A 27780-nucleotide genomic window follows, 5' to 3' on the forward strand; every position below is an offset into this window, starting at 1 on the left:
TATATTCTGCAGGTTGCTCCAAACAGATGCAGGGACCACGTCCATTGAACAGCCAGCAGGGTAGGGACTTAAATTTGGATCCATATTGGGAACACCTCAAAGTGGCATAGAGGAACTAGTCACCAAATGCAGAGCCAAGCCCAGGCTTCAGCTTCACACTTGCCCACTCACTCATTGAGAGGGTATTTGCATCCAAAGCACTAGCTCAAGCTTGTCTCTTTGCAACACCAGGCCTCAGATGCCATCAAGGTGGCCTTGGCTCCTTCATTCTTCCCATACTTCAGGTCTTAGACGGAGCTGAAACACTGTGACACGCCATAACAGTACTCTTCCAAAAACTTCCATCTTTTTCTCTAGAATTTCAGCTTCCATTTAGAAAAAAAATATCTCTAGCTTTTGTTGCAAAGAAAACCTCAAAAATGGCAAGCAGGTGTAACTGAAATGGAGATAAGTTTGCAGACAGCCTGGAATAACATAGCTCTCCTGGGCATTAACTACCCCATTCATTTCAGTTAGGTGTTAATGCACATGCACAGTAATAATTTAAATTTTAATACTAATTTTTTCCCCAATTAAGAAGCCAAGCCCAAGGAATCCAGTAGAGTCCACAGGTATATTCAGACCCCACCAGGGGGAGCCAAGCTCAAGGAGTGCAGTAGAGCTCAGAGAACATGCACAATCATAAGAAATACTTCACAATCTACTGTTAGCAATGTCTCATTTTGACAACTCATATGAGCAGGGTTTAGGACTTGTCTACATGAACATTTAGTTCACGGCAAGCTGAGGTGTGAATCTACAACATACTACTAGCCTGCTGCTGACACACTAAGTGCACTCTGCTGATACTTTCAAAGAGGACTGCATCAAAGTATACCCTGTTAACGTACATCAGGAGGGTGCATATGGACAGTTGGTCAGTGGCCTGCTACTGGGTGTAGATTCACAGCCCAGCTAGCCACAAACTAATTGGTCATGTAGACAAGCCTTTATTTTGTTGGTGGAGCTTTAAAAGATAGCACCACCTTTACCCCGTAATTCAACCCCTCAGACAGATAAATGGGAGACTGCATTGTTTTCTATGCAGTAGGGAGTGAGGAAAGGGGTATCTTTCAGATGAGCTCTTAAAACCCAGATCTTAGCTGTGTGAATATTAGAGATGATCCATCCAAATTCTCGTAAAGCCTTCTCTTCTCATAGGTGTTTTTACCAATATCTCAGGCCAAAATATTACCTTCCTGCCCCCTAGAGTTGACTTCAATATTTGACCAGTAGCTTGATGAACAGCTTTGGGATGAAAGTTATTATAGAATTGTAAAGTATTATTTTTTTAATTTTTATTTATTTATAAAATCAACTGATGGGTTTTATATAACATGTAAATTTTATATGCCCTGACCCTTATTAAAAACCCTCCAAAATTCAAGGCAGTAAAAAGGCATTTATTCTGCCTCGTCACAATAACGTATTAAAGGAGATGCAAATAGAGGGCTTAGTCCAGCAAAAAGCTACATATAAGTAAGCTCCTGCATCCATGTGGAACTCTTTGCTGCTTGAGGACCATAATTGTTGTGACAGACTTAATGCTGCAGTCAATAAATAAGATTTTCTGTAGTTTGGAATTACTTTTATTTATTTGTATTACAGTCATGTACACAGGCCTCAGTCAGGTTCAGGGCACCATTGTGCCAGGCATTCTGCACATATAGGCCTCATTCTTGCTGTGAACTCTGCATGGGCAGACCCTGGCAACTACACAGAGTTCATCAGGGCCATAATAAGAAATAGTCCCTGCAACCAAAAAATTTATAATTTTACATCTTGAGCTTGCAATAAGATCCATGCAGGCAGTTTCTTGTGTCCATGCAGAGCCCCATTGCCTTCATGATTTTGGTTAGTTACAAGTATCTGCTCATGCAAAACTCATTGAACAGCGTAGGTGTTAATCCTGCAAGTGCTTAGGCACTTATTTAATTTTACTCATGTGAGCAGTCCAATTGCTTTGATTGAGACTACTCACATTAGTGAAGTTAAACACGTGCCTAAATGTTTATAGATTTGGGACCTAAAGTACCAACTTTATAATGAAACCTGTGTAGGAGTGGCAGACCCTTCTGCCTGTGCAGAGAAATCAAAGGGGTGCTGCATAGTTGTAAGGATCTGCCTGCACAGATCTGATTACAAGGTCAGGGCCACAGTTTTTCATATTCTAGTAACTCAAAAACAGCTGAATTAATTTTGTACTACATTTCTAAAATAATTCTAAATCCAAGAGCTGAGAATCAAGCAGATAATATTTTCAGCCCAAAGAGATATTATAATTTGCAATGATGTGGGGCATCTGGTTTATGAAGTTTAGTTTTTCGGGCTTTCGTATTTAGTTTTAGGTAAATTATATTACCTGTTTAAGGATTAAATGTGATGTTAAAATATTGTTTTTCTCAAATTGTACAAAAATCACCTCCGATTAACTCTGAATTCCTGGCAATGAGTTCTCATTTAGCATGGGAGGACTGGACCTGGCACTGTTAGAGCACCATAATTTTCTACATTGCAAGACAAGTAAACATTGGGCACTTCCAGTTGACATTTTAGAAATTTACCATCACTCACCATTTTATCTTAACTATTGCAATATTTAGTGTGTTTTTTAAGTCCGAGTACCTGGAATTCTGTGATGATATGAAGAATCGCGGTTCTAATTCTTTGAAAAGCCTTCATGTTTGAAGAGAAATATTTGAAAACAGGACCCAAAGCGTTCCCTAAAAGGCTCAAAACATCTCTATTTGCTTTCTGGTTTTTGAGACCTTCGGGTGCACTGGGATTATATGTTCACGCTTTTTTATGCGACCAGGCAGGACAAAAACCTGCTTCCAAAACAGAAAAGTTGTGGCTTTCAGCTAGCACGTGACGTTACTGCCTCCTGGAATTTGGCGGAAGGGGTAGAAACCACACCAAATATCCTGAGACTCCGACACAGCCTAAGTATCCTGAGAACACTGATCTCCACAACTCGTGAGAAACAGATTTACCGAGAAAAGAAAAGGAGTACTTGTGGCACCTTAGAGACTAACCAATTTATTTGAGCATGAGTTTTCGTGAGCTACAGCTCACTTCATCAGATGCATGCCGTGGAAACTGCAGCAGACTTTATATATACACAGAGAATATGAAAAAATACCTCCTCCCACCCCATTGTCCAGCTGGTAATAGCTTATCTAAAGTGATCATCAGGTGGGCCATTTCCAGCACAAATCCAGGTTTTCTCACCTCCACCCCCCACACACAAATTCACTCTCCTGCTGGTGATAGCCCATCCAAAGTGACAACTCTTTACACAATGTGCATGATAATAAAGTTGGGCCATTTCCTGCACAAATCCAGGTTCTCTCACCCCCTCACCCCCCTCCCATTGTTTATTAACACTACAGTGCTAATAAACAATGGTCACATAAACACCACCCTATACCGGAAACCTACTGACCGCTATTCCTACCTGCATGCCTCCAGCTTTCACCCTGACCACACCACACGATCCATCGTCTACAGCCAAGCTCTGCGATACAACCGCATTTGCTCCAACCCCTCAGACAGAGACAAACACCTACAAGATCTCTGTCAAGCTTTCTTACAACTACAATACCCACCTGCAGAAGTAAAGAAACAGATTGATAGAGCCAGAAGAGTTCCCAGAAGTTACCTACTACAGGACAGGCCTAACAAAGAAAATAACAGAACGCCACTAGCCGTCACCTTCAGCCCCCAACTAAAACCCCTCCAACGCATTATTAAGGATCTACAACCTATCCTAAAGGATGACCCAACACTCTCACAAATCTTGGGAGACAGGCCAGTCCTTGCCTACAGACAGCCCCGCAACCTGAAGCAAATACTCACCAACAACCACATACCACACAACAGAACCACTAACCCAGGAACTTATCCTTGCAACAAAGCCCGTTGCCAACTGTGCCCACATATCTATTCAGGGGACACCATCACAGGGCCTAATAACATCAGCCACACTATCAGAGGCTCGTTCACCTGCACATCCACCAATGTGATATGTGCCATCATGTGCCAGCAATGCCCCTCTGCCATGTACATTGGTCAAACTGGACAGTCTCTACGTAAAAGAATAAATGGACACAAATCAGATGTCAAGAATTATAACATTCATAAACCAGTCGGAGAACACTTCAATCTCTCTGGTCACGCAATCACAGACATGAAGGTCGCTATCTTAAAACAAAAAAACTTCAAATCCAGACTCCAGCGAGAAACTGCTGAATTGGAATTCATTTGCAAATTGGATACTATTAATTTAGGCTTAAATAGAGACTGGGAGTGGCTAAGTCATTATGCAAGGTAGCCTATTTCCTCTTGTTTTTTCCTACCCCCCCCCCCAGATGTTCTGGTTTAACTTGGATTTAAACTTGGAGAGTGGTCAGTTTGGATGAGCTATTACCAGCAGGAGAGTGAGTTTGTGTGTGTATGGGGGTGGGGGGGATGTGAGAAAACCTGGATTTGTGCTGGAAATGGCCCACCTTAATTATGCACATTGTAGAGAGAATGGTCACTTTGGATGAGCTATTACCAGCAGGATAGTGAGTTTGTGTGTGTGGCTTTTGGGAGGGGGGTGAGGGGGTGAGAGAACCTGGATTTGTGCAGGAAATGGCCCAACTTTATTATCATGCACATTGTGTAAAGAGTTGTCACTTTGGATGGGCTATCACCAGCAGGAGAGTGAATTTGTGTTGGGGGGTGGAGGGTGAGAAAACCTGGATTTGTGCTGGAAATGGCCCACCTGATGATCACTTTAGATAAGCTATTACCAGCTGGACAATGGGGTGGGAGGAGGTATTTTTTCATATTCTCTGTGTATATATAAAGTCTGCTGCAGTTTCCACAGCATGCATCTGATGAAGTGAGCTGTAGCTCAGGAAAGCTCATGCTCAAATAAATTGGTTAGTCTCTAAGGTGCCACAAGTCCTCCTTTTCTTTTTGGGAATACAGACTAACAGGGCTGTTACTCTGAAACATGTCATTATGCAAGATTTACCGAGGTCCATCAGAGCAACAGCAGCCTGGACATGCTGCTAACTGAACATGCGCAATGTTAACGACCCCCCGCTCAAAGGCTCCGGCTAATTCTAATCTTGGTGGGGGTGGCTGGTGACGTCGGCATATTTGTGACATCACCGAGGCGTGTCATTATATAAGCCACGTCGGCGGGGGGGCGCTGAGGAGGAGACTGAAGAAGGTTCTGGCAACTGTCGGAGCGCTCGGGAGAAGTAGCTGCGGCTCAGGTTCTGTGCGTCCCGCCATGGCCCGTGAGTATCAACCTGAAGTGGCCCTGCCCTTTCGGGAACGGCTCTGCCGGCTCCGCGCGTTCGCTGGCCGCTGTCGGGCCTAGGTGATGGAGCGGCGGCGGCCCGCGAGCGCGCCCCCTTCTCGCCGGCTCTGGGTCGGGCCCGGTACGTGCATGAGGGTGGCTGGTCCTGGTCGTTCAGGCTCCAGGCGCCTCTTTCCCGCTCCGGAGCCTCCCCGCCGAGCTGTGAAGGCCCCGGGGCCCCTGAGCCCCGCAGGCTTCGTCAGAGCTGGCGCCATAGTGGCCCCACCCAGCGTCTGACTGCAGGAGCGGCCGGGCCCGCGGCCTCCCTTTGGCCTCTAGGGTGAGCGGCGGTTGTGCGGGGCTCCCCCAGGAAGGGGCCTGGCGGGGGATTAACGCGGCGTCCGGGACTCGGGGATCTGTGGCGTTCGTAGTGCGACCTCGCGCCTTGGTGACCCCATTTTCCGCCACGTACAACTGGGTATTTCTGGAGCGAAACCTCGGTGGCTGTAAACAAGGGGTGTGTTCACAGCCGGGTCCCCAGCGGTGTCCCTAAAGCCAGCCTTAAAAACATGGGCAACTCGGAGCAAAGCAGCGGCTCCTGGGTAGTCTTTGCAGGGCTGTTTGTGATGAGCTGCTGATCAGTCAGGTCTGGCGCTCAACCTTCCATTGTTGGCTGTCAGGCTACAAATAAAATTCCCCCTAAATGGCCCCTGAGCATCTAATAGCGCCATACTTCTTACCACTGCCAGACTGTGCCCTCTTTTTTTACGTACATAACTAAAAAAAATCAAACATACTGTAGCAGTACTATGAGGTGTTGCAGGAATCCATATTGCTCAAAGTCAGGTGTGTGTGTGGGGGCGGGGGGGTACAATGTCACTTGACTATATTAATGGCAAAAAATTAACAGCGTTTGAAACGTCACAGTAGTAGTCAGACATTCATTACTACAGTTTTCTTAAACTCTAGAGCAATTTTTTCATTTCTCCTGGAAACAAGTTAATCTTCAGCATTACTGAAGTTGTCTGTTTTGTAGTTCAACTTGTGAGATGTTCTAAGTTGAGCTCAGAGTTTCTAAACATGCAGCTTAAATTCACTGTAGTGATCCAAGTTCAAGGAAGAATTGCATAATTAAGAACTAAACTTCCTCATGCAAATGCCCTCCAGCCTGAAAGGGAAGTTGCAGGCTTATGCAATCAGAGACACAGCTGTCTCAGTCTACTTATGAAGAGGTACTGTATAGTATGCATAACTTGAGGTCAAAAAGAGGCATGGATGATGTGTTCTGTACTCCTGTCATCCTCAAATCAAAAGTACTTGCTAATACGTGACAATGGGCATTGGTACATTCCTCCTTATCTATTCTAAAATAGTAATTGAAGCGGCAGAGCAGGCCTGGAGATCTTTCTGCTATACTGAGCAGTCCTAACTTTCATTATATAGTGAACTTCCAGGTTTAGAGTCCTGGGACATGTAAAACTTTAAATACATGATCATCAGACTACATACCTAAACTTTGATTATTCTCATTGGAAATAATTTTGTCAGCTTGTACATGTGGTGAAATCAACATTTACTGACACCAATAAAAATCTGATCCTTCCAAGCTTACTTGTAACTTAGCCTGAACTGCTTATATTTGGCAGAACTTTTCCATGCCACATCTGCCTCAAACTGAAGTTCCTAGGAACACTTCAACAAAAAACATGTAGCTGTTTTTCAGAGCAAGGTTAGGGAAAAAATGTTAAATTCTCTTCACTGTTAAATTTGTGAAGCTCTAGCACCTCCTTGCTTTACACCAGACTTGCTGTTTTGCCTTGCAGAATTTCTCTCTTGGATCCAAACTTGGGGAGGAAAACCTCCATGGGTAGTTTTAGCAATGCTTTTTACTGGTTTTGGTCTTAAGGTACTAAATTACTGTTTGTGTACAAGAGTGGAGGTAAGGAAGTGAAAATTACAGCACATATATAAACTTGAATATTATGTAGGTGGGAACCAGCGTGAACTTGCCCGCCAGAAAAATCTGAAGAAAACCCAGGAGGTCCTCAAGGGGAAAAGGAAAGAGGATAGTTTGTCTGCGTCTCAGAGAAAACAAAGGTAAGCTCTAGTACACAGGTCTCAAAGAGGAGGGTGAGTGGTATTCTATAAGCTCTGCTCATGCAAATAAGCTGTACCTACTTGATACTAGTAGACACTGATTATATTTTGAACATCTGTACATATTTTAGGTTACTCAGACTTGGCTTCCCCTCAGTATTTCTTGATCTTGAATCTGTCTTGGGTGGATGGGTGGGCCTCAAATGCCCTTCTGGGTTCTACTGTAGTCCTTGGTTTTGACCCCTTGTTAGGAGGGAAGTGGCAGTACCTCCCCAGCCATTCACTTGAGGTGCCAAAACAAAAACGTTCAGATTGAGCAGTTCTTCATATTTTCCTTCCCTCTTACATGCTTTGAGACTTTTTTTTTAAAGAGTGTAGTTCATGGAGAGTAAATCAGCATACCAGTTCAGTCGAAACCGTGGATACTTTTCTTATCTAAACAAGGAATTAGCCATTTCAGTCTGAAAAGCAGCTTAACCTAGTAGAGGAGAGATTTGTTCATCTATAAATTGAGTATTGCCTCATTCACAGTGGGTCCACCTACCATTCATTTGAACTGAATACAAATGAAGGATTGTAAGATAAAACTAACAGGAAGAAAAACACCGGGGGGGCCTTTTTGTGAAGTGCATATCAAAGGTTTGCTTGAGTATAGTTGAGGGGACAGAAGGGATGCCCAGGCACCCTTCATTGGGGGAGTAAAAGGAGAGTGCTTTTGCTTCATGGGGGGAAAAAAGGGTCTTAACCGGGTTTGGCTGAAAATGCTGGACTACTTTGGGTGAGAGTTTCTAAAGAATAACTTATGCTTTCTAAAAACTAAATTTATTTTTATGGCTATCAAGCGATTAAAAAACTAATTGCAATTAATCATGCTGTAAAACAATAATAGAATACTATTTATAAATATTTTTGGATGTTTTGCACACTTTTCAAATATTTATTTCAATTACAACATAGAATACAAAGTGTGTAGTGCTCATTTTGTATTTTTTATTATAAATATTTGCACTGTAAACAAGAGTGAATTGAAAAATACTTACTACAAGTCCTGTAGTGCAGTCTCTTTATCATGAAAGTTGAACTTACAGATGTAGAATTATGTACAAAAAATAACTGCATTCAAAAACAAAACAATGTTAAACTTTAGAGCTTACAAGTCCACTCAGTCCTACTTCTTGTTCAGCCAGTTGCTCAGACAGACAGGTTTGGTTACATTTGCAGGAGATAATGTCTGCTTCTTGTTCAGTGTCACCAGAAAGTGAACAGCCATTCGCATGGCACTGTTGTAGCTAGCGTTGCAAGATATTTACGCGCCAGATGCGCTAAAAATTCATATGCCCCTTCATACTTCAACTCCCACTCCAGAGGATGTGTCCATGCTGATGACTTGGTCTGCTCGATAACAACCCAAAGCAGTGCAGACCACCACATGTTCATTTTCATCATCTGAGTCAGATGCCATCGCAGAAGGCTGATTTTCTATTTTGGTGGTTCAGGTTCTGTAGTCTCCGCATCAGAATGTTTCTCTTAAGACTTCTGAAAGCATGCTCCACACCCTGTCCCTCTCAGATTTTGGAAGGTACTTCAGATTCTTAAATCTTGGGTCAAGTGCTGTAGCTATCTTTAGAAATCTCACATTGGTACCTTCTTTACGTTTTGTCAAATCTGCTGTGAAAGTGTTCTTAAAATGAACAACATATGCTGGGTCATCACCCCAGACTGTTACAACATGAAATATATTGCCAAATGCGGGTAAAATAGAGCAGGGGATATAAAATTCTTCCAAGGAGTACAGTCACAAATTTAATTAACGCACAATTTTATTTTAACGAGCATCATAATCATGGAATCATGTCCTCCGGAATGGTGGCTGAAGCATGAAGGTGCATACGAATGTTTAGCATATCTGGCATGTAAACACCTTGCAATGCTGGCTACAAAAGTGCCATGAGTATGCCAGTTCTCACTTTCAGGTGACACTGTAAATAGGAAGCAGTATCTCCTGAAAATGGAAACAAACTTTTGTGTCTTAGCAATTGGCTTAACAAGAAGTAGGACTGAGTGGATTTGTAGACTCTTAAGTTTTACATTGTTTTGTTTTTTGAGTGCAGTTACGTAAGTTTGTTTTGTTTTTTGGTTACATTTTTAAGTTACGCTTTCACGATAGATTTCACTATAGTACTTGTATAGTACTTGTATTTATCATTTTTACAGTGCAAATATTTGTAATACACTTTCTATTCTGTGTTGTAATAGAAACCTATATTTGAAAATATAGAAGAACATTTAATAAACTTCAATTGGTATTCTATTTAACAGTGCAATTAATCGCAGTTAATTTTTTAATTGCATGAGTTAACTGCAATTAATCAACAGCCCAATTTTTTGTTCTTTGTTTCCAATACTCTTACTACCACTTTACTATAGTCTTTGATAAACTTTTTCTTGTTTTACTGTAGCTATATCTAAGTGCTGTGGTGTTAAGCAAAGTGATGTTCCTGAGTTGAATCTTAGAAGTTAGTGTGTACTGTTCCTTTGAGAATAGCAGTCCCGGTAATTCTGTAAGTGTTCAGTGGATTAGGGGTTGGACGCTACAGGGAACATTCCCAAGTATTCAGGGACTGGGGTGTGCCTCTCTGTACCTGAACAGAGAGCAAGGTCTGCAGAGGCCTGGAAAATAGTGCTTGTGCTGCCAGGGGCTGTTGCCTTCAGGGAGGAGATCTACAGCAGGCACAGACCAGACTATTTCATGCTAGTGGTGAAGTGCCTCACGCTCCTGAGAACCCCTGGGGAAGCATCACACTAAACACAATCTGTACTTAAAAACAAAGATCCAAGCAACAAATTAAGTGTAAAGTCTGGTCACAACATGACTCAAGGCCACCACAGTGTTCTTGAATTATAAGACTTTAATATACTACCTTGTACTATAGAATTAACTATAAAGTGTGCAATCAGCCTTGATTTAAATAGCAACTGCCTCAAAATACACTTTCAAATTGAAATTGGTTCAGTAAATAGCTGTCTTCAGAGCCAGTCAAATTAGAGAGACATCCTCTTGACCTAAAGGTTACAGGTTGAAAGATGCTTTCTCTGTGTGTTACAACCAGGTAAAAAGCTGTCAGACTCCTGACTTTACTGAACATATGAGACAGGATTTATAACCTTTTTGTTGGGGCTTGATCTATATATAGCTCATTCATGTGACTGAGTATAATCTGTGGATTGGATTTTGGAATATCTATACCAAATAGCTTTGGTTTCCATTTTCTGCCAAGTATTGGCAAACTCAAAATTTGGTACCTCAAATGGGTTTAAATATTGGAGCTTGGATTCATCTACTGTATGCACCGTCTGCTGAAGTATCAGACTAGAACTTCAGTGCTACCTTGGAAATATCTATTCATCCAGGATGAATGTTGACAGGTACATAAAATATCAATAGTTCTTTCATGTAGTAAAATGCAGGCAAGTAGACTTGGTATCTGGGCTGGGCCTCTGCAGGGCTATCAATCTATTGTCCTGATCACTTTTAAGCTTAAATATTGATCCATTATATGCTGTTGCATGTGGTTTTGTTCCATTGGTTGAAAAGCAAGAATGGAAGTAACAGTCAAGGAATATTTTCAGTAACTCACTATTTTTCTAACTAAATATCTGTCTTTTACAGAGACTCTGAAATCATGCAGCAAAAGCAGAAAGCAGCTAATGAGAAGAAGACTCTGCAGGCAGAAGCAAAATAAAGTGTGTGGCTGCATAAATAGCCTAAAATGTTACAGTACACCAAGTTATAGGGCCTAAAATATCACTTATTTGTAAAAGTGGCCTACCATTAAATGGCAAATGTTTATCTTATACTTGTAGACTTATTCAATTTGCACTTATTTAGAATTTTTGGTTCGTATAGGCTGAGTAAACCAAGACTTCATTAAGTTACCTAGAATACTTATTTCAAAAAAATTGCAAGCGCTCTTATAGGCATGCGAATAATCCTAGTTTAAGTAATGGTAGCTATAGCTTAACTGCACCTTTCATTATTAACAATGTTGGCTTCACTGAATGGCTTGTGTGACTACACTATTAAAGCCACGATTAGACCAGTTTACCTACTTTGTGACCCTTAAAGTATAACAATCATTCACAGTGGAACACTAATTTAAAAGCCCAATACCTTTGTACAATGTATTCAAACTTGTAAAGGTCTGAACTGTAAATCTCATTTTAAATTATTTTTACAATAAAATGTCACATGAAGTATTGTTTAATCTGAAATGGGGTACAGTGGATAACCTTTTACTGGGCTTGAATTAAAAGAAATCTGCACTGTAAGACCAAGAAAATGAACTTTTCAAAACAGTAACTTTCAGAAGACTAAAATCTGGCATGACTTGTTCAATCTTGTCCTCTGGGAAAGATTATAGTATATTGGCTTGTAAACTTTTAGTTTAGCCTCACCAAGTTAAAACACTGTCTGGTTGGGAAGGGCGGCAACCTCATAACCACAGATCTATAGCCATAACTTCTTTACTTTTCTGAGCACCCTCAACTGAAAGTCAAGGAGAACTACTCCTGCTCAGAAAAATCTGAACACTAACTCTTTCATTAAAATGAGATTAGTTTAGAAAAATCATGGGAGGGCAATTAAAAAAATATTTAAACATGCATTTAACTGTCAATCCTCCATTTCTCTTTATATACATACAAAATGCTATGTACAATGAGGTAAATTGCCTTAGAGGGATTCCTTTCATAGGTAGGGCAGAGGCTGAGGGGGGCAGTGAACTGAGTGTAAGGTTAACTCTAGCGAACTAGCTTTTCTAGGGAGTAGGAAAGGTGGGTTTCAAGGAGTTTAAAGCTAGTTTTACCCATATATACATGCCGGGGGGGTGCAAAATTATTCATTGTCAATTCAGCTTTCACTGCTCCTTCTATATATGCCTCAAATTATGCAAACTCTAGTTTCCTTTTGATGCCTATGTAGTAGACTAATAAATAGAAAGTAGTCTGAACTAGCAGTTAACCTAATTCCAAGTCTTGCTCTCTACACAATCTGCCAGATCTTCTATTAAGGATAACTATCAATTTAAATGAAGCACAAGCTTGTCTGAAAGTGCTAGATCTGAAGAAACTCCCTCTTCCCTGCATGAATATAAAGAAATGGCATGAGGAAGTTGCAGGTCCCAGTAACTTGTGGGGGGAGAGGGGGGAATTCTATGCCTCCACCTGATTGATAGAGTAATCTACACCTGTTCTACCACTGTTCTTACATCTCTTCTAGGAGGCAATAAAAGAGATCAATAATTGGCCAAGAACTTGTGTTATCAAAGTAGTACAATAGTATCAACAAAAAGCTATAATCATGCCATCATCCTTGTACAGAGAAGTAGTGTTCCCTATGTTAATGCCAAAGTGCAAGAATGGTGTGTCATAAATATAAAGGGAAGGGTAACAACTTTATGCATGCAGTAATATAAAATCCCTCTTAGCTAGAGGTACAGAATGCCCTTAATCAGTTCAATTAACATAGTTGGCACCTGACCAGAAGAACCAATGGGGAAAGACAATACTTTCAAATCTTGGGGGGGCTTTGTTTTTGTGCTGTGTGTGCTCTCTCCGGAGACAGAGAGAGACCAAGCAAGTAATCTAGCTCCTACTGAATGATACATCTAACTTTACAGAAATAGTAAGCAAGAGCAAGGAAATGTGTTAGAGTATCTTGTTTTAGCTTGTGAATTTTCCTTATGCTTAGAGGGAGGTTTATCCCTGTTTTTTGTAACTTTACAGTTTTGCCTAGAGGGGAACTCTCTGTGTTTTGAATCTGATTACCCTGTAAAATTACCTTCTATCCTGATTTTACAGAGGTGCTTCTTATACTTTTTTTTCTTTATTATAAAGTTCTGTTTTTTTTTTTTTTTTTAAGAATCTGATTGGTTTTCCTGTCTTAGAAAACCCAGGGATTTGGTCTGTGCTCACCTCTACCAATTGGTGAAGATAATATTCTCAAGCCTCCCCAGGAAGGGGGTGAAGGTGCTTGGGGGGAATATTTCGGGGAACAGGAACTCCAAGTGGTTCTTTTCCTTGAATCTTTGTCTAACTCACGTGGTGGTGGCAGCGAATACCATCCAAGGACAAGAAGGGATTTGACCCTTGGGGAAGTTTTAACCTAAGCTGCTAGAAATAAGCTTAGGGGGTCTTTCATGCGGGTCCCCATATCTGTACCCCAGAGTTCAGGGTGGGGAGGGAATGCCTGAAATGGTGTAATGAAATTTGCTTCCAAGGGTGGCAGTTTTGACAGCAGTACTAATAGCACAAGCATGCTCTGTAAAATTAATATTTACCCATATTATGAACAAGTAGGGTTAGTACCCATTTTAGGTCTCTTCCACCATGCCAGATGCAAAATTCAGAACTGGAAATATTTGCAGGAGTAAAACAGGCATTGTCAAGCCACAGCACTCATTAAGTGGTTTATATAAGCAGTTCACCTCTGCATAAATACAAAACCTGAAATTCCTCACAGAACTTCCTAAACCGTCTTGATTTCTTGAACTTTTGACTCTGATTCTTGCATTAAGATGTCCATCTTGCTCCATGGACGTTTTGGGGAAAATACCTGACAGTCCCCTAAATTTCCTCTCCATCTCTGTTATCCCTGTTTAAAATCATACACTCTGAGCAGTGCATTATGCTAAGGATGCCTTTAGTCTGTTCTTCCAGAAGAAAATAAAACGTCCTGCAGAAGAGCACTTGGACCCTGGGTGAATTTGTCTGTGCTCCTGCCTCTTTTTGGAAAAGCACATTCATGTAAATAGGAAATGAACAGATTACCCCTACTCATTTGGGGGAAGGGCTGAGAAGATCCTTGGAGGACCCCTTGTTAAAACGAGGGCAGCACGTCAGCCCCGCGTCCAACCCTGCTGTGGGGGAAGGGCTGGAGTTGGGAGGAGGCCGTGCCGACAGAGGCAGCTGCAGCAGACCATCAAGCTCCACCCCTCTACTCCCCGGGGGGGGCGCGTGTGAAGGGCCGCGCATGCGCGCTGGCTGAGTGGTAGAGGCCACCGACCGGTCAAACTTTTGCTATGGCAGGCCACGCCGGGGCCGAGACGGTGCTGTTTAAACGCGGCGCCGGGCAGGTACTGGCGGGAGGCGCGCGGGTCTCGCCTCGGGCAGGGGTCGCGGCTCGGGGTAGGGCGTTTCATCACCAGGTGGAGGCCCGGGGCCGCCTCAGGCGCGTGGGACCGGCGGGGCCGCGTGGCTGGGCCGGGCCTGGCGGCGGGGGTTGCTCCCCGCGCGCTGCCCCCGGGCCATTAGCGGCCGTGCCGGCCGGGCGGGTTTCTGCCCCGTGCCCTGTCCGCCCTCCCCGTAACCGACACCCCGTGACCGCCGCTGCGGCCTGACCCGGCCGGGGGGCGACGCCGGGCGTGGGCTGCACGTGGTGGTAAAACTTCCTGTCCCCGCTCCCCCCACAGAGCGACGATTCGGACATCTGGGATGACACCGCCCTGATAAAGGCGTACGACAGAGCGGTGGCGTCGTTTAAGGTAACGCGGCCCTGCCGCGCCGTGTCCCCGTGACCGGCCTAGCAGCCGTTCAGCCCCAACCACGCCAGCTCCAAAAACTTCTCATCTTTGCGCTGCACCGCCCGGGTCCCGCGGGGAACCTCGCGGCGGCAGCGTTCGGACCCTCCTCCCTCCCTCCCGGGTCCGTGGGGTTGGTTGCCCCAACTTTCTAATGGCACAAACAAAACGAAACATCTCCGGCCCCACCCCACCCCCCCTCGCTCCATTCTCGCTCCCTCCCTCTGTTCCTCGCACGTCCCCACCCTCGCTCATTCACCTGGCTGGGGGTGCGGGATTTGGGGTGCAGGAGGGGGCGCTGGGTTGGGGTGCGGGCCCTGGGAGGGAGTTTGGGTGTGGGAGGCGACTCTGGGCTGGGGCAGGGGGTGGGGGTTTGTGAGAGGAGTTGGGGTGCAGGGTCCCGGCCGTGCTTACCATGGCTCCCAGGAAGCAGCCGCCAGGTCCCTGCGGCCCCTAGGCACAAGGACGGTTCTGGGTGCTGCCCTCGCACCCGCAGGTGCAGCTCCCATTGGTCATGGTTCCAGGCCAATGGGAGCTGTGGAGCCAGCGCTGGGGGTGGGGGCAACACAGGGAGCCTCCTTGGTCACCCATATGCCATGGGGCTGCAGGACCTGGTGACCGCTTCTGGGACTGGCACAAAGCCAGGGCAGGCATGGAGCCTGCCTTAGCCCTGGGGGGCCCCTGTTGCTCCGCCACGCGGTGCTGCCAGGGTCCCTTTTCGACCGGGCATTATGCTTGAAAACTGGATGTCTGGCAACCCTACGTGTTGGGGGGAGGTGCTTCTTCTGTGTGGGATCGGTGCCAAAGGGTCCTCCCTAGTTCCCACAAAGCTTTTTATTTCTAAACCGAGAGGGGCATAACTATTCTTGATGGCATTCGGAGGTGGCTTCTGATCCTCCTCCAATTGGGAATTACACCTCTACCCTGATATAACACAGTCCTCGGGAGCCAAAAAATCTTACTGCGTTATAGGTGAAACAGTGTTATATCCAACTTGTTTTGGCTCAAGCATTTCTGTTATTAATAGTCCCTTCCCACCTTCCGACTGACCCCTCAGAACCAACCCCTCCCCCCCCATGCTCTCTGTCACCTGACTGCACCAACCCCTATCCACACCCCTGACAGGCCCTCCAGGACTCCCATGCCCTATCCAGCACCCCTGACCGCCCCGCCCTCAGAACCTCTGAACCATCCGAGACCCTCTGCCCCTTATCCAACCCCTCAGCCCTGGCTCAGCACCCTTAACACGCTGCTCAGGGCAGCGTGTCGGAACCTGACACACTGACCACCGGAGCGCGCAGCCCCGCCTCTCAGAGCACTGCTTTACCGCGTTATATCTGAATTCATGTTATATCGGTGTAGAGGTGTATGATAAGTCACTGCCGATAGTTTTTTTTTTCTTTTTTAAGAGTGTGAGACAGTTATGGGGATGCTTTTCCATTCCTTTGTTACAGGCCTAGGCTACACTTCAAATTTAGATCAACATAGTTACATTGCTTAGGTATATGAAAAATTCACATTTTGGCACTATAGCTACACTAGCCTAATTCCTGGCATAGACATTGCTTCGTTGATAGAAGAATGCTTCTGTTGACAGAGCAACCACTACTTGAGGAGGCTGATTATCCACAGTGATGGAAAAATCCTTTCCCAGCTGCTGTAGGAAGTGTCTACACGACGGCTCTACAGCAGAACAGCTATACAGCCAGAGCTGTGCTGCTGAAACACCCGTAGTGTAGAGAAGTTCATTTTGGTCAGATTATTCTTTCAAAAGTAGAATTATCGAAAATGGCTCATACAAGTGGAAATAGTCACATTTGGCTAAAATCTGTGTTTTAAAGACACACGTCTAAATTTAGTGGTCCTTTTTACAACAACATAAAATATAGACAAAGTAAATGCATGCACCCTTACTATTATGTCATTTATGAAATCAGGAGAAATTTGCCATCTGCATCCCCTATTTAGCTCTGGTTGCTATTTTGATGGGGGATAGAAGTACACGTCATAGTTGAGATGTTGGGGTATAATCCATTAAATCCTTTTCTCTTTTGTAGAATGCTCTAAAGAATGGTGAGTGTTCAGAGCCTTCAGACAAACAAGAACAATGCTCAGGGACAAAGAGAAAAAATAATAAAAAGAACAGAAGTAGGAAGAAAAGCAACGCAGCACCATTGAAGCAGGTCACCTTAAAAGCTGAATACCAAAACTAAATGTTAATGATTTTTGTACTGCACATGTTCATAGTACATTTTAAAACATAAGGTTTATTTGCTTATCAAGGGAAGATTTTAGTTATTGACCTCAATGAGATTGTAAATAAGATTTATAAATTCTTGCTCTGCTGGGGCCACTTTAGAAACAGATTAATTGGATACAAAGAATAATCTGTAGTGAGGGAGAGGCACATCGGGCAGAATTTAATTCAAAAGTTTGTATGCATAGTAGATGGATATGTTAACATTTAGATGTTTGAAACACTTGACGATGAGAAAAGTTACATCTGGGGAAAACATTTTTCAAGGGTCACAGGTATAGCTGTTGACTTGACTTTCTTCCTTTCGTTGCAGTGGAAAGTTGGTGATGCCTGTAGTGCAGTTTGGTCTGAGGATGGCAATGTGTACCTAGCAACTATTGCCTCGATTGATCAGAAGAGAGGGACCTGTGTTGCTGTTTACACTGGGTATGGAAATAGGGAAGAGCACAATCTATCTGATCTGCTTCTTCCAAACACCGTTGAAAAAGAAAACAAGGAACAGAATGCCGGGGAGGTGAGAGGGCAAATATAAACAATTAATATTCTACTAAAAATAAGCAAAGCCTTTTAACTTTTGTTGTATTCCTGTTGCCCTTGTAGAACTGAAGGGCGATAAGAGTATGTGACTCAAAAGTGATCCTTGCTATAAATGGTCATGAATCTGTTGAAAGTAATGGTATATGGTGCCTATTTAGTACTGTGGCCTCATGGTTTGGGTGCTGGACTGAGACTCTGGAGACCTGACTTCAGTTCCCAGCTCTGCCACTGCTTTGCTGGGTGACCTTGGGCTAGTGGCTTCCTTTCTGGACTTAGTTTTTTTGTCTGTAAAATGGGGGTGCTGACCTTTTTTGTAGAGTACAGTAACTCCTTGCTTAATGTTGTAGGTATGTTCCTGAAAAATGCTACTTTAAGCGAAATGATGTTAAGCAAATCCAATTTCCCCATAAAATTAATGTAAATAGGGGGGAGGGTTAGGTTCCAGGGAAAAAATTGCCAGACAAAAGACTATATTTTATATATCTACACACACACAGTATAAGTTTTAACCAACAATACTGTACACAGCAATGATCATTGTGAAGCTTGGTTGAGGTGGTGGAGTCAGAGGATGGAAGAGAGTGGGATATTTCCCAGGGAATGCGTTACTGCTAAATGATGAACTAGCATTCGGCTGAGCCCTCAGTGGTTAATACATTGTTTTTAACATAGCCTCACACTCTCCAACGCAGCACGAACGGAGGGAGGGGAGACAGTATGGTAGAGAGAGAGAGAGAGACACACACACACAGTGTGTGTGAAAGAGAGAGAGACGTGTGTTGCCCCTTTAAGTACACAGACCCGACTCTTAAGTACACTGCCTTTTTAGCTAGATCAGCTAGTTGAGACAGCAGCTACTGCCTACAAGCTCCCTCCGTCCTGAGCCCTGTCATGTCCCCCCATGCTCTATGGAGATGGGGGGCAGGAGCGGGGATAGGGGGACACCCTGACATTAGCACCTCTCTGTCCCTCCCCCCCCCCCCACCTTGCACAGCAAGCAGGAGGCTCTCGGGAGTAGCTCCAAGGCAGAGGGCAGGAGCAACACGTGGCAGTGCGGGGAGGGGCAACTGATAGCCTGCTGGGAGGCTGCGGTACAGGGATCTTAGGGGAGCAGGGAGCTGATAGGGGGTGTGCCATTCCAATCTGATTCCAAGCACCCACCAGCTAGCTCCAACCGGCTGCTCTTTCTGCAAGCAGTGGACAAAGCAGGCAGCTGGCAAACAACGTTATAAGGGAGCATTGCACAACTTTAAACTAGCATGTTCTCTAATTGATCAGCAACGAAACATTAACTGGGATGACTTTAAATGAGGAGTTACTGTACTCTAAGAGCTTTGGATGGAAAGTGTTTTAGAAGAGCTAAGTGGTATTATTACTATTACCACATCAGGACTGTATATGGCCCTAGGATTCTTGCACAAAACTAATTCTCACCTGCCGGATTGCTGCAAAACCCTGCTTCTCCTGATATTTCACTTAATAATCATTTAATGAAGGGAGATGTTGTCTCTCTCAGTGTGACAGGCACATATCAATCTCCTATTTCAATTTCTAATCAGCAGTGTTGGACATTAAGAAGTTTTACTAGTGGGGTAGTAGACATGTCAGGTCTGAAAACAGCTGTCTCTTTTTCCCTGTACACTGCAGACTTTTGGCCCTTTCTACAAGAAAACACAAACAATCTACTATTTTTGCTGATGCAGGGCTCGGTGTTAAATGTGGAGGATTTCATATGAGATTAGAGAGTGATCTTTTTGTGTGTGAATGTGCTAAGAAATAGCCCCGGCCTTAAAATGTCTTAAAGTCACTTTCTGAATTTTAAATGATCAAAATCCATCTTCCCAAGATGTATATGAGACTAGAAAAAGGTGGTAAGAGTGGGAGAACTAGACAACTGGGTTGTTAAGGCTGACAACTGGTGGCAGTGCTGGGGATAAGGGAGCAATGCAAAAAAGAAGTCACAAGGACCAGATGGTATTCACCCAAGAGTTCTGAAGGAACTCAGATGTGAAATTGCAGAACTACTAACTGTAGTCTGTAACCTATAATTAAATCAGCTTCCGTCCAAATGACTGGAGGATAGCTAGTGTGATGCCAGTTTTTAAAAGGGGCTCCAGAGATGATCCCAGCAATTACAGGCCGGGAAGCCTGACTTCAGTACTGGGCAAACTGATCGAAACTATAGTAAAGAACAAAATTGTCAGACACGTAGATGAGCATAATTTGTTGGGGAAGAGTCAACATGGCTTTTGTAAAGGGAAATCATACCTTACCAGTCTACTAGGATTCTTTGAGGGGGTCAACAAGCATGTGGACAAGGGGGATCCAGTAGATAAAGTGTACTTGGATTTTTCAGAAGGCCTTTGATGAGGTCCTTCACCAAAGGCTCTTAAGCAAAGTAAGCTGCTATGGGATAAGAGGGAAGGTGCTCTTGTGGATTGGTAACTGGTTAAAAGATAGGACACAAAGGGTAGGAATAAATGGTCAGTTTTCAGAATGGAGAGAGGTAAATAGTGGTGCCCCCCAGGAGTCTGTAGTGGGCCCAGTCCTTTTCAGTATATTCATAAATGATCTGGAAAAAGGGGTAAACAGTGAGGTGGCAAAATTTGCTGATGATACAAAATTGCTCAAGATAGTTAAGTCCCAGGCTGACTGCGAAGCGCTACAAAAGGATCTCTCAAAACTGGGTGACTGGGCAACAAAATGGCAAATGAAATTCAATGTTGATAAATGCAAAGTAATGCATATTAGAAAACATCTCAGCTATACATATAAAATGATGGGGTCTAAATTAGCTGTTACCACTCAAGAAAGAGATCTTGGAGTCATTGTGGATAGTTCTCTGAAAACATCCACTCAATGTGCAGTGGCAATCAAAAAAGTGAATAGAATGTTGGGAATCATTAAGAAAGGGATAGATAAGACAGAAAATATCATATTGCTGCTATATAAAGCCATAGTTCAGCCGCATCTCAAATACTATGCGCAGATGTGATCACCCCAGCTCAAAAATGATATATTGGAATTGGAAAAGGTTCAGAAAAGGGAAACAAAAATGATTAGGGGTATAGAACGGCTGCTAAGGATAGATTAATAAGACTGGGACTTTTCAGCTTGAAAAGGAGATGACTAAGGGGTGATATGATAGAGATCTACTTTCTCCACACCAGCCATAATTATATAGATAAGGAAGTGTTATTTACTCTTCATAACACAAGAACTAGGGGTCACCAAATGAAATTAATAGGCAGCAGGTTTAAAACAAACAAAAGGAAGTATTTTTTCACACAACACACAGTCACCCTGTGGAACTCCTTGCCAGAGGATGTTGTGAAGGCCAAGACTATAACAGGGTTCAAAAATAACTAGATACATTCATGGAGGATAGGTCCATCAGTGGTCATTAGCCAAGATGGATAGGGATGGTGCTCTTAGTCTCTGTTTGTCAGAAGCTGGGAATGGGCAACGGGATGGATCTCTTGATTTCCTGTTCTGTTCATTCCCTTTGGGGCACTTGGCATTGGCCACTGTCGGAAGACAGGATACGGGGCTAGATGGACCTTTGGTCTGATCCAGTATGGCCGTTCTTAAGGAATGAGCAATTAAATTTAATTGCTCAATAGGGGAGTAGCAGAACTGTAAAGGACCTTGGATGTGAGAACAAGATTGAACTTGATGTGGTAGAAAGAGAGGAGACAGTGGAGAGATTCAACGAGAGAAGGGATTACACGGTCAAAATGAAAGACAAGGAAGATGATCTTAGCAGGTGCATTTTTGAATCAGCAGGGGCAGAGTTAAGAAATCAAGATGGAAGATGAGGATGTGGACAAGGCTTTCCTAGTGAAAGGTTTCATATTGAATTTGATTTAACATTTGCTATAGATACGTGGGAGTTGTAACCTGGGAACAAGTGTACGAGAGTTTTAGTTAAGAATACAATTTTCTTTCTAGAATGAAAATGAGACTCAGTATTCAACAGATGAAAGTGAAAAGTCCTCCCAGTCACCTGGAAACAAATACAACTCTACAAAATTAAAATCCTCTCACTGGAACTCCCATTTTCCACCTCCTCCACCACCAGGCCTGGGAAGGGTAAGCATAGCCCTAGCTGTGATAGTGGCCTGAAGCAGAGCAGGATCTTCAGACATGACTTATTTCACAGCTCTGAGAAAATGTGTTTACCACTCTTCTTCTAGATATTAAATTCCAACTTTTGCATGGTGTTAAGCTCTCATGACAACTCTTGAAACTTAAATATCCCTGTGGTAAATCGTAGGAGTGAAATCCAGACACCCTGGTAATCAGTGGAGTTTTCTCATTGACTTCTTTGGGGTCAAATTGTCACCCTATGTATTTACAATCTAGAATAGATTCTATATGAAATGCAATTGAAAAAAAAAATTGGCTTTTATTTTTGGAACGTTACAATATAAGTGGAAGATGACCAGAACATTTCATATGTGAAGAACCAATATAAATTAAGATAAGAGCCTATCATTTCATCTTTAAATATGAGCATACAGTGTGATTTGTAATAAAAATGTGTGGTATAGTAAATTTAATATTCAAAAATAGAGTGAACTTAGATCCTATGCTAGACCAGATATGATCAGTTATATCTTGGATATAGAAATATTAGATGTAAGGAACAGTTTTTTAATGTGAGTATGCAGCTTCAGATTCCCTTTAAAAGGCGTTTTAAAAATTATTATTATTAAAACATCGCTTCAAGCCTCTCTTTGTGATATTTATAAAGTCACTGTCTTTTTTTGCTAGGCTTGCTGACGCTCACGTCAGAGAATACCGACAAGAAGCTTTTATAGCTGGCCCATGTTCCTATACTTTTGATTCATTAAGTCATTGGGACTTGCTACCTTTGCTTAAGCAGTTTTGTGATCTGTTGCATAATAATATTTTAAGGCAGGTTTCTTTCCCTTTTTAATTCCAAATTTTGTTTCATATTCAATTATTTCACTGTAGTCTGGACCAAAATTTAGTGGACCACCACCTTTCTTATCAAGCTGCCCCCCACCATTCCCAACAGGACCACCGGTAAGTGGTATGTGAAAAATAGTGGTTAAAGGCAAATATTTGATCTCCACTTTTCTAACTGACTTTCTTGGTCATCGGTGTGCACATACCTGCTTTTAAATTGAAATGAATACCTAGTCAGTACTGCGTACGTGCCCAGTAGCAGTGTTCCAGTTAAGCCAATCTTAATGTTGCAATTATAAATTTCCTCCCAGCTTCTGGAGTTTGTATTCTGGATCACAGGGAGTACATTTCTATTATGGAATTCACAAGGATAGAGTGAGTAAGATCTGTTTTATACAGAGTTTTTGTACTGGTGTAACTATTTCAGTTAGAGGTGAGACTTTTTTTTACTGAAATAGTTATACCTGATATTGTAGAATAAGTATAAAATTAAAGAATTAAAGTTATCTTAAGTTTGGTTAAGGAAATGTATATGTATTGCAAAGAAAGGGCCTGACTAGCAAGTAGGAAGAAGGCCTTGAAAATAATAAGTGGTAAGGCCAGAAGGAATAAAGTATTGAGGATGTCTGATTCAATAACTAATAACATTAGGGGAAGTTTCTAAAAAAGCAGCCTCTGACAGAGAGAGGGGGTGAGTACAGATGGTTTTAAATCAAACAAAGAGAATGTCTTAAAATGAGCCAACATAGCCCTTCCCCAACCCCCACACCAGTGTTAAAGCCCAGGTGAACCCAGGTGCAATGGGAAAACTGTTGGACAACAAGGAGGAGATGTGGAAAACCCTTGGGAGGAAAGGTTGTAAATCTTATCTGGATTAAGACAAAATAAGGATGAATTGTCTCAAATTGGTCTTTAACTGAAGTTAGTAATTGGCAATGGCATCACTAGTTTGTTAAAGGGTATAAAAAAATACCTTTAATACCTGCCTGACCATTTTGGAACTGACCTATATGGGTCTGAGTATCCTGGGGATAGCCCATTTTGTAAGTATCTTGATCAAATGCTTACAGTGTTTTGTTACTGTTTGGATGTAATAAATTGCTTATTATTTAGGCATGTTTAGAGCAACTACATATAGTACTAGGTCTCAGAGTAGCAGCGTGTTAGTCTGTATCCGCAAAAAGAAAAGGAGTACTTGTGGCACCTTAGACTAACAAATTTATTTGAGCATATGCTTTTGTGAGCTACAGCTCACTTCATCGGATGCATGAAGTAGAAAATACAGTGGGGAGATTTTATATGCTCAAATAAATTTGTTAGTCTCTAAGGTGTCACAAGTACTCCTTTTTCTTTTTACATATAGTACCATTTGGCCTGTGGATTTAATAAAGGAGATTATTATTAAATTGGTATTTGTTGATTTCCTATCTTAATTTAAAATATTAATAATTCCAACAGATATTAAGTTCCCTTATACTGACATATCTTTTCCCTTCCCTTATGGGAATAATGATACTAATACAACTGCATCTGCATTAGTGGGTGGGTAGTGCTTTAACTATCAGTATAGTCAAAGCTTTTGTTTGTAGAAACGCCCTGAGTGTGTTATGAATTTTGGAAAATAAGTTTTTCCCTTACTGTATCTCTCAGTGGATACGCTGATCATAGGAGCTAAATACAGAGCAGTGGTACATGTGCCTTTGTAAATAAGGTGTTTAAGCAAATACTATCTCTTTTATTTTGAAGCATGTGCAAGAATGCATTTCTATTCCTTAATTAATTATTTGTCAGTAATTTCAGAGATGGTGGTTGTCATTCACTTCCTCCGCCTGTAAGATAAACACCAATTAAATAAAGCCAGTTCACAGGGTTTTGTTGCAATCTCCTAGTTGATTCCTCCTCCACCACCCATGGGTCCAGATTCTCCTGAAGATGAGGAAGCTTTGGGAAGTATGTTAATAGCCTGGTATATGAGTGGTTATCACACCGGCTACTATCTGGTAAGTGACTCCTGTTGAAATGTTGCATATGTGGTCTAGCTTTGGGTTCTTCTACTGTTTAAGAAAAGTAGTTTTTTGTTATGGAACTTTTATTCTAATTTATGAGAACCTAGCTCTAAAGGCATTCTGTTTAAGTGTTCCTGTCTCTCTCTGAGCAAAAGCAGATCAGTCCACTTAACTAATGAGAACTTTCTATGTTTTACATTTACACATTTAAATATATTATATAAAAATAATTTGAGATCAACAGTTGCAGCTTTCCAGGCCAGTGGAGTTTCCTACCATGCACAGTTTGTCATAATTGAAGAACAGATTGTGTGGTTGGAATAAATCTGGACTTGTTCTGGAAAGATTTTTATTTTCTAACAACTGCTGGATATTGGTGGGGTGTAAAATAGAGCTAATCTATTCTCTAACACCCTCCCCCCCCTACAATATTCTTCATTGCTGACCAGTGGGAGGGATGGATTTGTGGTACATGGATAGCTTATGCTGGTACTCCACACTGATGAAAAATCAATGGTTGTGGAGGGCTGCTTTTTGCATAATTGCAAAGGAAGGGGAAAAAAATGTGGAACAGATTTGACTTTTCAAGCTTTGATAATTAATGACCCCCCTTTTTCTTTAATGGAACATTCTTGTTAACATTCAAATGTGGACTGAAGACTAAACAAACAGAATTTGGGAATTGGCACTTTAGATTAAATGTCTGTGGGTTTCCATTATTTACTTTTGGTTTAACAGCAAAAATTTCTCAAGTTGTTCTGTAGGGACACGGATCAAGGCAATAGCAAATAGTTGTTTTAGTTCCTGATTTCAATATAATATGTTTGGTTGGTTGTCCTCAGTCTATCTATAAATAACCAATGTTTCATGAGAGACTAGAAGGATTTGGCCCAAAATATTTTACCACGATGAGAAAGTTTCATTTTTTATTTTGTCTTCACACTTGAATAACAAACTTTTGCTATCCTGTGTCCCATAGGGTTTAAAACAGAGCCGTATGGAAGCTGCCTTGGAGAGAGGTCCTCACCCTAAATAATTGAATATCACTTACTATCTTGAGCAATTGTAAGTATTGTATTTGTGTTTAAAGTTTTAAATGTTGCAATCAGTGATCAGCCTGTGACCAAACTGAGAAACTCAGTTTGGAATTGCATCCTAGCTCTGGAGCATGTCCCTTTAAAGAAAAGGGCACCTTTAGGTTCTAAGACATCAAGTCATCTTGGCCATCAGTGAAGAAAATCTCTGTCACTGTCAAAATGTAGCAAGTGACTTGCCACCAGGCATAGTGGGTGAGAGCTGGACTAGGCTCTTAACAGTACTTTCCAAGGATGGATTTGTGATTGGGAAATCAGTGTGGCTGGTATTACTAAAAATTAATTTGTCCATGTTGTTGACTACTTCCACTATGATTTAGAAGGGCTGCTATCTTAATGTGAACAAGACAGCTAACTTAATCAGTCATGGAAACAGAAGACCTGTTAAGAGAGTTTGTGATCAAATCTGACTTGTGACCCTACACACATTTTTAGAAACAATTGCTTGCTTATACATGTAGAGTAGGAGAGATTGTGCTTGAGTTTCTTTTTCAAGATGGGACTAACATCTAGCTCAGTTATTGAGGTTTTTCCTGTCCTGTTAAGGTTTTTAATTTTATTTTCCCCCACCCCCACCTTAATGCTGAGTATCTGCACTTCGGTTTGAAATAACTTTTGCATAGGATCTCCCTTAAGTATTAATCACTTTACTGCAGTGCACAAAATGTATTCTGCCATCTGTTCCTTTTCACTTGTTTTTCTGACAGACTTGTCTTTAAAGGACAAGTATGATTTATAGTGACTTGCAGGTGGTACTTGTTTAAAAAAATGTGTGCATGTACCTATACAATATAATTGTTATTTCTCTTTTAAGCCAGGTACAAATATCCCTCTTTGGGGGAGAGACGTCACTTGTGCATTGGTTGATAATGAAGATTGATTTTTTTTTTAAAAGCACAAAGACTAACTGGGCTTAACATCTAAATCCCTTGCAATTTTAATAGTGAACTGCCTGACTGAATTAGTGCAACATCAGACTTCTTAAAGTAGCAAAATAGTCATTCATGCATTCTTAAAGGCAACCAGCAAGATGTATATTTAAAAAGCACTGCAGCAATAAAATGACACCTGCCCCTCTTAAATTGTTTAAAGCTAATGTTATGGATTTTAAAAATACTGTACAGATCCCTTTTGAAACAAGAGGTTATATACATGCTGATCTCTCTGTATGGTTGTATCTTACATTTTTAAATTTGTAATTTGAATTATCCAACTAATTTTGATCAGAACTGAGAAGTACAAAATATTTTAGCAAGATACAGATAGGCAGTGATGTACGTAATTGTAACTGCTGGTGGGAGTTACTGACATGTAGAAAATGTTAAACATCCTATCTTAGGAGTAGGATCAGAACCTTGAACATAGAGCAGATGAGCTAGGGAAGGCTCATAGATGAGTTGTTGCTGTACTTATTTTGCATGTTTGTAAATAAAATTTACTCAAACTCTCTGAATTTGCTTTTTTAAACTTAAATGTTTTTTTTACTGTTTGGATGGCATATGTATATAGGAAAGACATACCATCTAGATCAGTGGTCTCCAAAGTGGGGTACGCGGCAAGGGGAGTGCCTCCGGCATGGTGGCAGCAGCGCTCCTGGACCTTTGATTCTTCCACGGCAAGCCTGCAGCAGCTCGGTTCTCCCTGCTTCGTCTTTGGTGGCATGCTGGTGGCAGCTTTTTTTTTTTTTTTCCCTTCTTTGCTTCCCCAGAGCTGGCCCTGGGGGTGTACGATTCAAAAAGATTGGAGACCCCTGTGCCCTGCTCTGTCTGGCCAGTGCCTCCTCACCTGACCCTACTGTGAGTGCAGCCTCTCTCTTCTGGTCCCACAGCAGCCCCTGGTGGATGAAAGGGGTAACTGCAACACCTCTGCAGCAGAATCTATATTCTGCAGAGGGGGAAAATATTTGCTGGGGGGAAACAAATTCTGCATGTGCACAGGAGTG

The 27780-nt window shown here is 42.2% G+C and overlaps 2 protein-coding genes across 5 annotated transcripts; both read left to right on the forward strand.

Moving 5' to 3' along the window:
* The first annotated feature begins 5214 nt into the window (after positions 1-5214).
* SERF1B (small EDRK-rich factor 1B) lies at positions 5215-11287 on the forward strand. The gene is made up of 3 exons (XM_073344332.1): positions 5215-5333; positions 7324-7432; positions 11103-11287. The coding sequence occupies exons 1-3, from the start codon at positions 5327-5329 to the stop codon at positions 11173-11175; spliced, it is 189 nt and encodes a 62-aa protein (XP_073200433.1). The 5' UTR covers positions 5215-5326; the 3' UTR covers positions 11176-11287.
* Positions 11288-14420: 3133 nt separating this feature from the next.
* Positions 14421-27445, forward strand: LOC140911394 (survival of motor neuron protein-like). Of its 4 annotated transcripts, none has more exons than XM_073344328.1 (9): positions 14422-14565; positions 14902-14973; positions 17067-17192; positions 17580-17780; positions 21755-21895; positions 22784-22855; positions 24628-24738; positions 25724-25809; positions 27348-27445. In XM_073344328.1, the coding sequence occupies exons 1-8, from the start codon at positions 14512-14514 to the stop codon at positions 25778-25780; spliced, it is 834 nt and encodes a 277-aa protein (XP_073200429.1). In that variant the 5' UTR covers positions 14422-14511; the 3' UTR covers positions 25781-25809; positions 27348-27445. The 4 variants fall into 4 exon arrangements, with proteins under 4 accessions (XP_073200432.1, XP_073200429.1, XP_073200428.1 ...); XM_073344327.1 differs by lacking the exon at positions 27348-27445 and adding an exon at positions 26653-27291; XM_073344330.1 differs by lacking the exon at positions 27348-27445 and adding an exon at positions 26657-27291.
* The last annotated feature ends 335 nt before the right edge of the window (positions 27446-27780 follow it).

The sequence above is a fragment of the Lepidochelys kempii genome, chromosome 5, assembly GCF_965140265.1.
Source record: "Lepidochelys kempii isolate rLepKem1 chromosome 5, rLepKem1.hap2, whole genome shotgun sequence".
Taxonomy (NCBI): Eukaryota; Metazoa; Chordata; order Testudines; family Cheloniidae; genus Lepidochelys; species Lepidochelys kempii.

What these genes read in the sequence shown, in the direction of transcription:
- LOC140911394 (XM_073344328.1), top strand. Translation starts at nt 14,512, where the DNA reads ATGGCAGGCCACGCCGGGGCCGAGACGGTGCTGTTTAAACGCGGCGCC. An exon ending in CATTCCCAACAGGACCACCG is followed by an intron (nt 22,856 to 24,627) that starts GTAAGTGGTATG and finishes GCAATCTCCTAG; the next exon opens with TTGATTCCTCCTCCACCACC. An exon ending in ATCACACCGGCTACTATCTG is followed by an intron (nt 24,739 to 25,723) that starts GTAAGTGACTCC and finishes TGTGTCCCATAG; the next exon opens with GGTTTAAAACAGAGCCGTAT.
- SERF1B (XM_073344332.1), top strand. An exon ending in GCGTCTCAGAGAAAACAAAG is followed by an intron (nt 7,433 to 11,102) that starts GTAAGCTCTAGT and finishes TGTCTTTTACAG; the next exon opens with AGACTCTGAAATCATGCAGC.